This window comes from Nycticebus coucang, chromosome 4 (genome assembly GCF_027406575.1).
Source record: "Nycticebus coucang isolate mNycCou1 chromosome 4, mNycCou1.pri, whole genome shotgun sequence".
In the NCBI taxonomy this organism is placed as follows: Eukaryota; Metazoa; Chordata; class Mammalia; order Primates; family Lorisidae; genus Nycticebus; species Nycticebus coucang.
Window position 1 is genome coordinate 111,351,429 of NC_069783.1, and position 14,008 is coordinate 111,365,436.

Below are 14,008 nucleotides of genomic sequence, written 5' to 3' on the forward strand. Positions count from 1 at the left end.
GCATAGGGCGTGCAGCAGGAGGAGGAGCCAGAGGACAAGAAGAAATGAGAAAGGTGTTGCAGGTGGCAAGAGTAGCAAGTGCAAAGGCCCTGAGGCAGGAGGTAAAATGTGGCCTTGGTGGCTGGAGTGAGGGAGGGGAGGCAGGGGCAGGTGTGGGCCTGGGAACCTTGGGACAGAGTGCTACGCTCTGATTAGGACCACCTGGTGTTCTGCTCCCAGCACATACTGAGTGCTTGATCAGGGTTTGGGGTGTTTGGTTCATTGCTTGCTTGGGATAGCGGCTCATGACCCGCTGCCCCGCCCCCCCACCCCCCAAGCCTTAAGCTCTGTATAGCAGGCAGCTACCTGGGACCCAATCCTGGGTAAGGTGGCCAGCTCAGGGCCCCCAGAGGGACAAACACTCTCTCTTACAGTCCAGAGTCTCTTGGCTCCTTGGTGTACCAGGTGGCTGGTGCTGGGCTGGGCTAGGGCTGTATGTGCAACCTCCCAGGCCTGAGGGATCCCAAAGATTCTTGGGTGGGAAAAGTAAGCCCAGCCAGACAGGACCCCGTCTCCCCAGCAGGGAACTGGGAACCCTACTTCCCAGGGGTGTTACCCGGCCCAGCCTGGGGCTCCAGCACATGGGCTGCTCTTTGGTCTGTTTTCGTTAAAGGCAAGTAAATGTTCCATCTTCAGCCTGTGCACGCTCACTGGGCAGAGGCAGGCTGGAGAAAAGAAACACCAGGGTCAGAGAAAGGCTCAGGACCCTACGGCTACTACGTGGCAGGAGCCCAGGACAGAGAACCCTCCCCTAGCTCAGGGTTCATGGGACCACAGAGCAGGGTTTCGTGTCCTACAGGTGACAGTCCATCAGACGTCTGATGCTCTGGAACAACATGTCCTAAGTCTAAGTCTGCACCACACCTCCAGGGTCCACGGCAGCAGGTGCCTTGGCTGTTCAGTGTGTGTGCCCATGTGGACACACTGCCTGGGGTTGAGGACACTGGTACAAGGAAGTCCTTGTCTTTTCCAAGTAGCCTCTCTGCAGCCTAATGGCTCATCCCGCCAGGGTACTACGGCTCCCGCCAGAGATGTTCCTCTGTGGGGGTGGTGGGGGCTTGCTGTGGGGAGGTCCTGGGTCACTGGTCCTCCAAGGGAAGGTGGGGCTGCTGTCCTGTCTGCTGCCACCAAGCACTCTGGCAGCTTCAGGGCATCCTCGGAGGGTTGCATGTCGAGCAGGTTCTTCTTGGACCTGTAGCTCTGGGACAGCCAGACCCTGTGTGTTGACATACAGGTACACCTATAGCCTGGGGGCCCGGGGCATCCACCTGCATAGGGCTGCAATAGCAGGGCCCTTGGCGCTCTCAGCCAGGCCACATCCCCTGCTCCAAGAGATGTGTGTGGCCTGCTAGGGGGCCTAGAAATGTATGGCAAGGCCTCTTCCTTGTTCTCCCAGGCTGACTCCTCCTGTGGGTCAGCCTTTTGGGGGAGGGGGCACAACCACCCCCATGGTGGCTGTGAAGGTGCCGATTGAAGTATGGCTCTCAGGCTTGTTTGCTGGTGCCGGGCAAGGTCCTTGCTGCACTCCGGGATGTGGCAGCCTGTCTGGTTGATGGGGTCCTTGGTGACACAGGCATGTGATCCATCATGTCTGTGTCACTGCTTGACATGGGCAGCACTCATGGCAGCAGCACGGACGGTGGCAGGCACCTCGGGCCTGGGGCAGAGGGTTTGGGGGACCTGCACTCTGCGTCTGTGTTTCACCGTGGCTGGGCACTGCACCTGGCACAGAGGAGCTTTTCCTCCTCTTTAAATAGAAAGTGGAACTGAGACTGGTGTGTGTGTGGGGGGGGAGAACGTGCAGAGATTAAGTGCCTGTACTTTGCTTCTGAAGGATTTTCTGCTATTTCAGTAAACCTCAGTATAGTCTAGGCTGGAAGCTTGTTGTGTTTCCATTTCAAACAGAGGAAGTTGATTGCAGGGCTAATGAGGGACTCACAGAGGCTTCTGTCCGCCATGGTCACCCAGCTGCCCCAGAAACTGTATCTGACAGTTTGGGCTGGGGTGAGAACAGTGGCCAGGTGAAGGAACGTGATATCTTCATCCTCAGGCTTTCTTGGTGCGTGGGCCACTGTGCGACACTGCTCCTGCCTTCCCAGTGCCCAGCAATTCCATCAGGCTCTTCCAGGCCACCCAGCCCCTGGGGAGGTTGTCCTGGATCAACTTACTACAGCACCAGTGGGGGTGTGGCGGGGACTAGGAGCTGGGCCAAGGGAGGTAAGTGGCCCACTTAGGCCTGTTGGGTCCTTTTCTCTGCCTGACACCTCTGGATAGTGGAATTTTAGGCTGAGATGAGTCCTTTACTTAGAGGCCAGCACAGAGGAGGCGCACATGGTGGCATTAAAGATGATGACAACTATCACCCAGTGATGCCCTGGGTCCCTTCCCAGCTCAGATGCTGGACTTATTATCCTTCCTATTTTGTGCAAGGCCCCAGGCTGAGCCAGCTGGTAGTGGGGGTAGGTCCGAAGTCCCACCCTACCTGAGGGTGGCTGCCACTCTGGCCCCCTCTGGGTTCCCTAAGGGGGCTGCCTCCCCCTCCCTCTCCTGGGTTCTTTCTTTAGCACCTGAGTCTGATCCCACCTCCCCAACAGCCTTTGTTCTTGTAGAGAGCAGGAGGGAATTTTAGCTCTGCTCGAATTCAAAAAGCTCCCTAGAAGGGGACTTGGGTGGATAGGGACCCAGTCCCTGGATGGTCCCCCAAATGCTCCAACCCAGGTTCTGCCCAGAGAATAGGTATGAGGGGTGCCTCTGGCCAGCCCTGCAGTGGCCAGCTGCTGCCCACCAGCTGCTCTCTCCAGAGTGGCTGAGCCCTCAGGCCTTTGGGTTCTTCCAGGGTATCTGTCCTTTGACTCTCTCTGCCTGCTCCCCTTCCCCTGACCTTCTGGGAGCTCCCTCTCCACCTCTGCATTTCTCTTGGTCTCTGTCTCTCTCTGTCTCTCTGTTGTCTCTTGGTCTCTGTGTCTGTCTCTGTCCCAACCTTCTTGGCCCTGGGGGGTGGGGTGGGGAGGAAAGGCCTGGCTAGACTGCTGCTGTAATTGCTTCAGGCTGTTAAGAGCATACAGGTCTGGAAGTGCTCAGAGGGCTTTTGCGTCTGCTGCCTGGAATTCAGTTGGACACAGGAGACTGGAATTTGATGGGATTTTTTTTGTGTGTGTTCCCCTCTACCCTGCTGGGTTCTTTTTTCATATAAAAATGCCTGATTTATCATTCTTTCCTGCTCTAAAGCTTCTGTAATCCTATGGCTTCAGAAACTTCCTTAGGAATTCACCAAACCTTTCTTGTAGGGGACTTTAGAATTGTCACAAACAGCACTTGAAAGCCCCTTGAACCTCTTTGGGCTGAAAGGGACAGATAACCGTTTAAACTTAAGCATGAGGGCGGCGCCTGTGGCTCAGTGGGTAGGGTGCCAGCCCCATATACCGTGGGTGGTGGGTTTGAACCTGGCCAAACTGCAAAATAGCCAGGTGTTGTGGTGGGCGCCTGTAGTCCCAGCTACTCGGGAGGCTGAGGCAAGAGAATGGCCTAAGCCCAGGAGTTGGAGGTAGCTGTAAGCCATGTGACCACAACTCTACCGGGGGTGATCAAGTGAGACTCTTATCTCTAAAAAAAAAAAAAAAAAAACAACTTAAGCATGAGTCCTGGCTCATGTAACTAAAGTCCAAGGCTGATTGACTTCAGGTACAGCTTGATCCAGGTGCCATAATGTTAACCAGGACCCTGTCTCTTTGCAGCTCTTGGCTCTGCTACTTTCATGTGGTCTTTACATGTTAACAGAAAGTGACTACAGGCCTTCCTCCTTCCAGGTTCAAGAGAGAAATCTCCTTCTCTCCACATTTTCATCTCCATACTGCTTTTTCTTCTTACCATCAAATGGGCCCTGCCCATCCTGGAAGTCGTCATTGTGGCCAGATAGTGAGTGAGGCTGGGCCTGCCCTTTCCTAGAGCTGAGACTAGGGGAGCTCCATCGGGTCCCCTCCAGTCCTGGGGCTTTTGTTGCCTCTATGCCTGAAATTCTGTGCAGTAAACTTTCAACGTTGACTGGAAGTTTGACACCAAGAGCATCTGATGGGGAAAATGGTACCAACTACTACCTGACAGCCTGCTGGAGCGGGCGTGTATATTGGTTTATTGTTTTCCTCCCTTGGACCTAGGGATAACATGAAGGCAGGCAGTCATCAGGATAGCTCTCTCTCTACAGGCCCAAATGCCAGGCTCCCCCAGCTCCAGCCTTGGGGACTCAGCACCATCTGGGTATTCCTCTTCCTTTTTAAATTGAGGCAAGGTTCACATCAAATTAATCATGGTAAAGTGAACAGTTCATTGGTGTGTGGTATATTTATAATCTTGTGCCACCATAACCTCCACTGAGTGTTTCAAAACACTCTCATCACCCCGAAAGGAGACCCCAGACCCATCCATCAGTTGTTCCCCATTTTCACACCCCCCCCCACACACACACATACACACTTCTTGGCAACCACTAATCTGCTTTCTATCTCTATGGAATTTGCCTATTCTGGAGGCAGATTTCAGTGTAAGGGGAATCATACAGTGTGTGGCCTCTCGTGTTTGGCTTCTCTTGCTCAGCATCACGTTCTCGGGGACACCGTGGCGAGCTTCATTTCTTTTTATGCTGAGTAACATTCTGTTGTATGGACGGGCCGCATTTCACCTCTGATCATTAGCTGCTGGACTCACTTGTGCATTTGTACTGAGCATAAAAGCTGAGCCTGAGCCTTATGGAAGAACCCATTGAGAATTTTAAGGGAAATAAGTTTCCAGTGACTTTCCTAACAGTTTCTAGAATTTGCCAGCTGCTGCTTCTAATCCTGGTGCTGTTGCTGCCAGTCTCGGGATTGGAAACCTTCTTTTTGGTGATAAAGAGTTGGATGAAGAGTTTGTTCTCACAGATAAACCGTTCGGTTTATCTCCCTTCTTGATCTGGGTTTCATGCACAGAGAGGACAGGGAGATGTTTCTTGTGGCAATATTGCATCAGGCTCTGGGAACCACCTTTTTTTTTTTTGAGGCAGGATCTTGCTGTGTCTCTGGGGCTATAGTGCAGTGGTGTCATCACAGCTCACTACAGCCTCAACTCCTGGGCTCAAGAGATCGATTCTCCTGCCTCAGCCTCCCAGTAGCTGGGACTGTAGGCACATGCTGTCATGCCCTGCCTGCTAAGTTTTCTAGTTTTTGCAGAGTTGGTATCTCACTATGTTGCACAGGCTGGTCTTGAACTCCTGGCCTCAAGCAGGAGTCTCACCTCAGTCTCCCAAAGTGCTAGGATTATAGGAATGAGCCATGCCAAGCCTTGCTGCTACCTTTTGTTTCATGAACCCCAAGAGATGATTGAGGCTGCAGGGAGAGACCAAACAAGTGCCAGGGAACATGGTGTTGGGGGGTGAGGGGAACTCATTGCAAGATTAGGGTGGTGGCATTGAGAGGTGAGCCTGGTATTAGCTGGCACGTAAGCAGCGTCAGCATTCTGGGTGGAGGAGATGACTTGTGCAAAGGCTCAGGGGTGCACAGGCTGCTTGTGTTTGCCATGTATGGGGTCAGGTGTGCCCGGCCCCCTTCCTACCCTCTGTCCTGCTAGGGAGCAGTCAGGGCCCTATACCTGCTAACATGCACAAACACACTCCTGAGTATTTTTCCAGGGAATTTTTCTTCACACGATTCTTTCCTGTGATTTCAGGGTGTCCTGGACCCTATTTGTTCCTCAGCACAGCCACATGGTTCTGTTGAGTGAACAGATGTGGGCAGGGACCCCATTTTTACTGTGGAAGCCCCTGCCACTTCTCCCTTCCCACACCCCTCCAAGCTAAGGTGCCATCACTCTGTGGCTAGGGGCGGCCTTGGGCACATCATGAAATCTTTCTGGGACTTAATTTTCTTATATGGGATATGGACAAAATGATATACCTACTTTTAGTGGTGGTTGTGATAGTTGTGTGGATTAAGACTTGTGAATTGCTCAGAGCAGGGGGTTAGGAAACTCCAGCAAGCTTCAGACCTGGCCCTCAGCCTATTGTTGTAAATAAAGTTTTATTTGCACTCAGCTATACCCATTTGTATTATGTCACCTGTGGCTGCCTCCGCCATAAGTAGGGCTGTCTGGACAGGACAGGGACCACTGGACCCTTTATAGAAAAGTGTTCTGGCCTCTGATGTATAGGCCCCATAGCTCCTTGTTCTTGGCTTCCTCATCTGGGCAGTGGGCATGAAGTGGTGATTTCGTGGGGCATGCTGAGCTATGAGTGGTGTCTTGTGGAGGTGGCCTGGAGAGCATGGAGAAGCACATGGTGGTAAAGAAGCACGTGATTTGAGGCTGTTTCTGTGTGTGTGGAGGGAGTGCCTGCTTGTCCAGACTCCAGCTCCCTGTGTCCCCATATCCTAGATGGTAACAGTGAGGCTAATGTTAACAGTGAGGCTAGAGGCAACCCTAGTGGGGTCCTGAGACTTGACCTTTGTAGGCCTTGTTGGGGGTGTAAGGGGGAAGGACAGAGACACCAAGGATGGGAGGAGTGAACAGAAAATGACGCAGCCTGCATGAGGAGGGGTCACTTGGTGGCCCTGGGCTGCAGTTGTCTAGGGAAGAATGTACACTGTGTCCTCAGGGTGCAGCTGCCATGGGGGTGGGGAGGCGGTGGTCTGGCGCTGCTCTGGGGCCTGGTCTGCGGCAGCTGCTGGCTTGGCCTTGGGGGTAGCATGGGGGAGGAGGGGAGGGAGACTGGATTCCACCTACACCTCAGCCCTGGAGCTGGGTTTAGGGGTAGGACCACCCCACATGCACACTTATTGAGCGCTTATAGTATGCTGAGCTCTGAGCTGAGCTCTTTGCACACATTAACTCAGACGAGACTTACAACAACCTGGGGAGCATGAACTGTTACTCTTTGCATTGTGCAGATGAGGAAACTGAGGCAGAGAGCAGTTGAGGGACCTGCTTACAGTCATGTTGGTGGAGGTGACAGAGGGGGCTGAGGTTTCGATCCAGGCTGGCTGCTTGACTGTCCTTGCTTAGTGGAATGCCAGAACCCTTTGTTAGGCACGGTTTGGAAAACAACTTTATTACATGAAGATTGATCCTCAGTGAAGGAAAATCAGAAAAATGTTAGTAAATAAAAAGAAGAAAGTAAAAAAAACATTTTTTCTCCCACTGCCCTTTAACTTCTTGGTGTCAAAGAACCACATTCTGGTGGTATCTGTGCATTTATGTGTGCACATGTGTTTTCTGCAAAGTAGGCTGTGTGCCCTCTGTCAGGTTCTGGCGCTTGCTTGTTTGTACTGAGCATCACGAAAGAAGGTTATGGAGGGTCAGGCCATAGGGGAACAGAGGTTGTGGGTCTTTGTCCTTTGGGCTGGTGGGAGGGCACACATTGGTAAGTGAAGGAAGAGAATCCTGTTATGGGATGGGGACAGGGGAGGACTGGAAGAATGTTCATACAGGAAGAGTGTTCCCACTGCATCTTTTTTTTTTTTTTTTTTTTTTATTGTTGGGGATTCATTGAGGGTACAATAAGCCAGTTACACTGATTGCAATTGTTAGGTAAAGTCCCTCTTGCAATCATGTCTCCCACTGCATCTTGAAGTGAGGAATTCTGAGCTTTGTAGAATGGGTGGTGGGCTGGGAAGGTGTGCCGGTCAGGAGGACCTCTGAGGACAAAGGCAGGGAGGTGGGCCTGTTAATAACCCTGTGACTGGCATGTGGGGGCTGTCATGACACGTGTGGTGGGCTGGGCCTGGAGTCAGGGCTGGAAACTGGGGTGTCTCCTGCCCTGACCTGTCTTTTTGTCCATCACAGGACCGTAGCCTGACGGGCAAGCTGGAACCGGTGTCTCCCCCAAGCCCCCCTCATGCTGACGCTGACCTGGAGCTGGTACCTCCACGGCTCTCCAAGGAGGAGCTGATCCAGAACATGGACCGTGTGGACCGAGAGATCACAATGGTGGAGCAGCAGATCTCTAAGCTGAAGAAGAAACAGGTGGGAGCAGGTGGGGTGTGGGGAGTGGTGGCTGGTGGCCCTGAGCCTGCAGTGCAGCAGTAGTGATGACAGTGAAGGTTGTGCTAGTTATCACAGCCAAGTTATTTCCAAATCAGCCAAGTACTTTCCAAATTCCCTAGCCCTGGCTTGTTTTTATGCCCTTTACATTTATTAGACAAAAGTATTACATGTAGACCACCATCCCATGGAACGTTCTGCAGTGAAGGAAACATCCTGTATCTGCCATAGCCACCAGCCCTTTGTGCCTTTTGAGTATTTGAAATGTGCTTAGCGCGACTAAGGAACTGAAGTTTTAATGTAGTTTAAATTTAAATTAAATTAAATTTGCACATGAATAGCTATACACTCTGCTGCACTAGACGAGACAAGAATGGTGGGGGATGTGTGTGTGTTTGTGTTAGAATTTCTAGCCAGGCCGTGCAGGTTCAGGCCATGTTTCTACCACTTCCTAGAGAGGTGGGTGGGCAGTTACTTTTCTTATCCATCATGTGGGGGAAATACCACCTGGCTCTGGAATCTGCATGGGCTCTGCCTGTGCTCCTTGGAGGCTGTGTGGCTTTGGAACCTTCACCTCTTGGAGCCTTGTTTCCTTGTCTGTAAAATTGGGCACAGGTGTAACACTTACTTTATAGGGTTGTGAGGAGGAAATGAGATCTCATGATGAAAAATAAATCCTCACTGTCACCGTCGAAACCATGTGAAGTCATATGAAGATTAAGTGAATAATTATATAATTTAGTTTTAAATATTGTAAGATCACTTGATAATCTGCCTTTTCCCAGCTCTTCCGTGGTTCCCTCCCTGGCATCATTCAGGTCTGTGCTTAGATGTCCCCTGCACAGAGAGGCTACCCTGGCCTCTTGTAGGGACCCTCACCCTCCCAATCATCCTCCTTCCCAGGGGTCAGCTGATCCAGCCAAATCTGGCTTGTTTTGCCAGTTTTTGTAAATAAAGTTTTATTGGCACACGTATGTGCCTATTTGTTTCTGTATCCCTGTGTACACATGTCTATGGCTGCTTTTGTGCTACAGTGGCAGAGTTAAGTAGTGATAGCAGAGACCAAGGTAGCTTGTAAAGCCAAAAGTATTTGCTGTCTCAGCCTTTACAGAATGACTCTGTGGACCCTGATTTGTCTCCTCACCCCAGTGGTGTCATCATTTGAGTTAATACATATCCTACTTTGTTACACAGTGGCCTTCTCCCCACTACAGTGTAGAACAGGGTCTTTGTCTGCCCGTGAACTGCTGTGTCCTTGGCTGTTTTAAGTACATAGTAGGTGCTCAGTAAGAACTGTTGATCAGTCAATGTGACACTGTCTTGACCCTAGGCAGTATCTGGACTAATGGAGGAAGTAGGTTCATACCTAGAAGTGGGGGCCCCATGTTGGATCAAGGGCTCATCTCAGACACCATGGACAATGGGGTGAAGGCAGATGAAGGGATGCTTCCTGGAAGAGGTGCCCTTGTGAGTTGACTTTTGAAGGATGTACTTGGGGAAGGATTTTGATTCCGAGGGGGCATTAGGGCTATCACTTGGATGGAGGAGCTGGTTAATGAGGCTGAGTCAGCTGTCCCAGACCTGGGAGGCAGTAAGTGGGTTTCCATGATGGCAGCTCAGGCCTCCTGGAAGAGAGGGTAGGCCCTGGTTGGGGCCAGACAGACATTGCCAAGGCCAGTGGAGGACTGGCAACTTTAGGTCATTCAGGCCTGGCTTCAGGGTGAGGCTAAAGCTGCAGGTTGTATGCACACACTTGTGACTGTGGCCAGGAGCCAGGTGGCTCAGAGCAACCCTCAATGAGTAGGTTTTTTTGTTTGTTTTTTTCCCCTAAATTCTACTTTAGCATTTTTTTTTTGAAGTAAAATTTCCAAACATAAATCATTTTAAAGTGTACAATTCAGTGGCATTTAGTATGTCCACAATTCATCACTCCAGAAAGACACCCCTCCCCCAGCCACCAATCTGTTTTCCGCCTCTGGATTTACTTATGCTGGATATTTCCCGTAAAGGGAATTATCCAGCATTTGTCTTTATGCGTCTGCTTCTTTCACTTAGCATCATGCTTTTAAGCTTCGTCTGTGTTGTAGTTTGTCTCAGTCCTTTGTTTTTTTTATGGCTGAATAATGTTCCCTTGGATGGATGAGCCACATTTTACCTAGTCATCTGTTGAGGGGTATTCGGGTCATTTCCACTTTTTGGTTATGGTGACTAGTTCTGCTCTTAACATTTGTGTTCAAATTTTTCTTAGAACACCTGTTTCTGGTTCTTTTGGGTATATAAGGAATAGAATTGCTGGGTCATGTGCTAACTGTAGTTTAATTTATTGAGGAATCTCTAGGCTATTGTCCACAGCAATTGCGCCATTTTACATTCATACCAGCAATATAAGAAGAGTCCTGTTCTGCCACATCCTCACACACACTTTCGATTTTCTTTAAAAAAAAAAAAAAAGTTTTTTATTTCCTTGCTTATTTTTTATTTTTATTTCTTTGCTTTTTGTTGTTGTTGTTGATACAGAGTCCCACCCTAGACAGAACCTCACTCTGTTGCCCCAGGCTAGAGTGCCATGGTGTTATCATAGCTCACAGCTACCTCAAGCTCTTGGGCTCAAGTGATCCTCTTGCCTCAGTTTTCTGAATATCTGGGACTACAGGTGCCTGGTACAATGCCCAGCTAATTTTTCTATTTTTAATAGAAACAGTGTCTCGTTCTTGCTCAGGCTCATTTCAAACTCCTAAGCTCAAGCAATCCACCTACCTTGGCCTCCCAGAGTGGCTTACAGGCGTGAGCCACCACACTCAGCCTTAAAATTTTTTTTTGATTCTTGCTGACCTGTGGTTATGCTGTGGTATCTCATGTAGCTACATGTGTCAGGACCCTGCTGCACAGCACTGCTGTTGGATCTTCTGAACAGCATTGTGAAGTAGGCAGCTGTACTCCTGGGTCAGAGAGATTAAGTGACCCAAGGCCTAAGGCCACAGGGCTGGTGACTGTGGAGCAAAGGTTTGAATTCAGGCCTACTGGACTTGAGTGGCCTTCTCAGCTGGGTTGCTGTGTGTCTCAGATAGTATTTTTCTCTAGTGTCTAAAGGAAAGCTCAGCCTTTCTGATAGGCTAGAATCTCCCTTCTGTCCCCCCTTTCTGGCTGTACACTTTATTTCATTTGTTTTGCACTTTTGAGGACATTTTGATGCCCTTCTTAAGCCACCACTAGGGGTCACTGTGGGACTGAGGCAGCTCTGCTCAACCAGACAATGCTGGGTCAGCAGAGTCCAGGACTCCGGATTTTCTGGCTGTTTTGGGGCTGACTTCTTCTTGGCCGCCTTTTTGGATTCATAATGGTTTGCTACATGGTAACATGCAAGCAGTGTGAGCATTGTATGTAGAGTAGAACTGTGTTCTAATCTCATTCACAGTGCCCACTCAGACTGCAGACCTGGGCACTGGCCTCCTGCATGACCTTAGGCCAATGTTCTAAGCTTTCTGGTTTTTAGCTTCCCTTTTTGGTCCCCTTTACCCTGTAAAAGGGATTCCTTTTACAGAAGTGTTGGGGTGGGGGTAGGTGGTGTTGCAGTGTGTAGACCATAAGACAGATGACGCTGACGATGGTAATGCTGATGAAAGGCTCCGTGGATGGGTGTGTGTGCTGGCAGCCAAGTGCTTTGCACATGTCAGCTCATTTCATCCTTTTACCACCAAATCTCTAGTGTAGAAACTTTCATTATCCCCATTTTCCAGATGAGGAAAGTGAGGCTCAGAGATGTTCAACAGCTTTTCAAGGCTGCACAGCAAGTAGTAGTAGAAGTCGTGCTTCATAGCCAAGTGTTATGGCAGGTACCTGTAGTCCCAGCTACTTGGGAGGCAGGGGATTGCTTGAGCCCAGGAGTTTGAAGTTGCTATGAATTTTGATGATATCATGGCATTCTAGGCTGGGGAACAGAGTGAGACTCTATGTAAAAAAAAAAAAAAAAAAAAAAGTCATGTTCCAGCCTGGACAGGGTGGCTCTAAAGCAGGCGTCCTCGAACTGCGGCCCGCGGGCCACATGAAGCGGGGTGAATTGTATTTGTTCCCGTTTTGTTTTTCACTTCAAAATAAGATATGTGCAGTGTGCATAGGAATTTGTTCATAGTTTTTTTTTTTTTTTTTTTTTTTTGAAACTATAGTCCGGCCCTTCAACGGTCTGAGGGACAGGGAATTGGCCCCCTGTTTAAAAAGTTTGAGGACGCCTTCTCTAAAGTCTGCATAGCCTGTCCTAGTGCCAGTGGTACTTGGAGCAATCACAGCAGGTAATGGTGGATGGCTTTAGCAAGCTCAGCTGTTTTGTAATACATGTCAACTTGCTCATTCCTCAGCATGATCCCATCAAGGATGCATGAGGATTAGTCTCATTTTATAGATGAGGAAACTGAGGCCCAGTGGGCTCAAGCTGCTTGCTTATGGTCCTCGGGCTGGCTGGTAAGTCCCTGAGGCAGGATTTCAACCTGGCTCCAGAGCTTGGAGGCTGCAGCTTGCCCCAAGGAGCTGGGGCCTCTCCAAGACTCAGAGTCCCTGGGGGTGACTCAGAGGAAATGGTTGAGCAGCCTGACTTCCTGTGTGCGGCTGCCAGCCCAGGCTGCATGGGGGCCGCCCCACCACTGAGGGGACTGCAGTCCTCCTTCCGCCACCAGTGTGTGTGTGTTCACTCCTCATGCTCTGTCCCTTCCCACAGCAACAGCTGGAGGAGGAGGCTGCCAAGCCGCCCGAGCCTGAGAAGCCTGTGTCACCGCCGCCCATCGAGTCAAAGCATCGCAGCTTGGTACAGATCATCTATGACGAGAACCGGGTATGTCCTGCCCCCGCCCCCACCCCCAGCTCTGGGCATGCCCTCCCAGCCCCCCAGCCCTAGACATGCCCCCCCCCCCCCCAGCTCCCAGCCCTAGGCATGCCCTCCTAGCCCCCAGCCCTGATGTTGCTGTGAATTATGATGATGCCATGGCACTCTAGGCTGGGGAACAGAGTGAGACTCTATGTAAAAAAAAAAAAAAAGTCATGTTCCAGCCTGGACAGGGTGTCCTCCCAGCCCCACAGCCCTGGGTATTCCCCACTGACCCCCAACCCTGGACATGCCCCACCAACCCTCAGTCTTGGGCATGCCCTCCCAGCCTTTGGTATGCCCTGCCCCGCTCAGCACCTTCTGTTCCACAGTCACCTCTCCCTTACTGGCTGCCAGATGTGATAGGGGTTACCTCGAAGCATCTGGCTCCCTCCCTAGGCTTCAATATTCCCATCTATGAAATGGGGAGGAGAACTCAGCCACCCTCCCTAACAGAGACCCAAGGTTTGTGAGTGGATGGCCAGTGGAAACCTGACCTGGTGTGGCTCCTGGGCAGTTCTGCTCCAGTACATGGGCTTGTGTGGGCTATGACTAGCTTGGGGGCTCTGGCAGAGCAGCAGGGCCAGTTGATAATATTGGGAAGGGACAGTCTTTCAGCCGCCTACCCAGAAGAGATCCCTGTAATGCCAAAGATAATAGCATCACTGAGAGTGGCAGAAAGTATTCACAAGGCAGCTCCTCCTGGCAGTCTTGTACGTAGCAGGTCTGAGAGGGTAGCACCAGCTGTTTCTGTTTTGCATATGAGGAAACTGAGGCCTAGAGAGATAAAGTCACTTTTCCAAAATTACACAGCTAGGAAGTAGTGGGCCTGGGATTTGAACCAGTTTGCTGTCAGACAGTGGGGCCTGATTCTTTAGTGTTGGCCTCCACTGACACTTGGCCCTGGAAGGGACCTTTGGAATGATTGAAACATGGGGATGCCCAGGAGGTCCTGTGTGGGGCGGCTTCTGGGTGTCTGGAGGAGGTTTGGTCTTAGTGGAGGGGCTTGGGGCATCCAGAACAGAGTGTTTCCAGGTGCTGAACCCCAAGGGTCTGTGCATCTCCATGGTGGAATCTGGTGTCTGGCTAGGTGGTGAGCTCCCCGTTATCCCA

The 14,008-nt window shown here is 50.8% G+C and overlaps 1 protein-coding gene across 30 annotated transcripts in view; it reads left to right on the forward strand.

Annotated features, from left to right (window-relative positions):
* Positions 1–14,008, forward strand: part of NCOR2 (nuclear receptor corepressor 2) — a 207,399-nt gene that overhangs the window by 71,028 nt on the left and 122,363 nt on the right. For all 30 annotated transcript variants that reach the window (XM_053590060.1, XM_053590081.1, XM_053590083.1 and 27 more), the window contains 2 exons: positions 7,846–8,025; positions 12,752–12,865. In XM_053590060.1, coding sequence (XP_053446035.1) covers positions 7,846–8,025; positions 12,752–12,865 — 294 coding nt within the window. The remainder of the gene's footprint in view (positions 1–7,845; positions 8,026–12,751; positions 12,866–14,008) is intronic.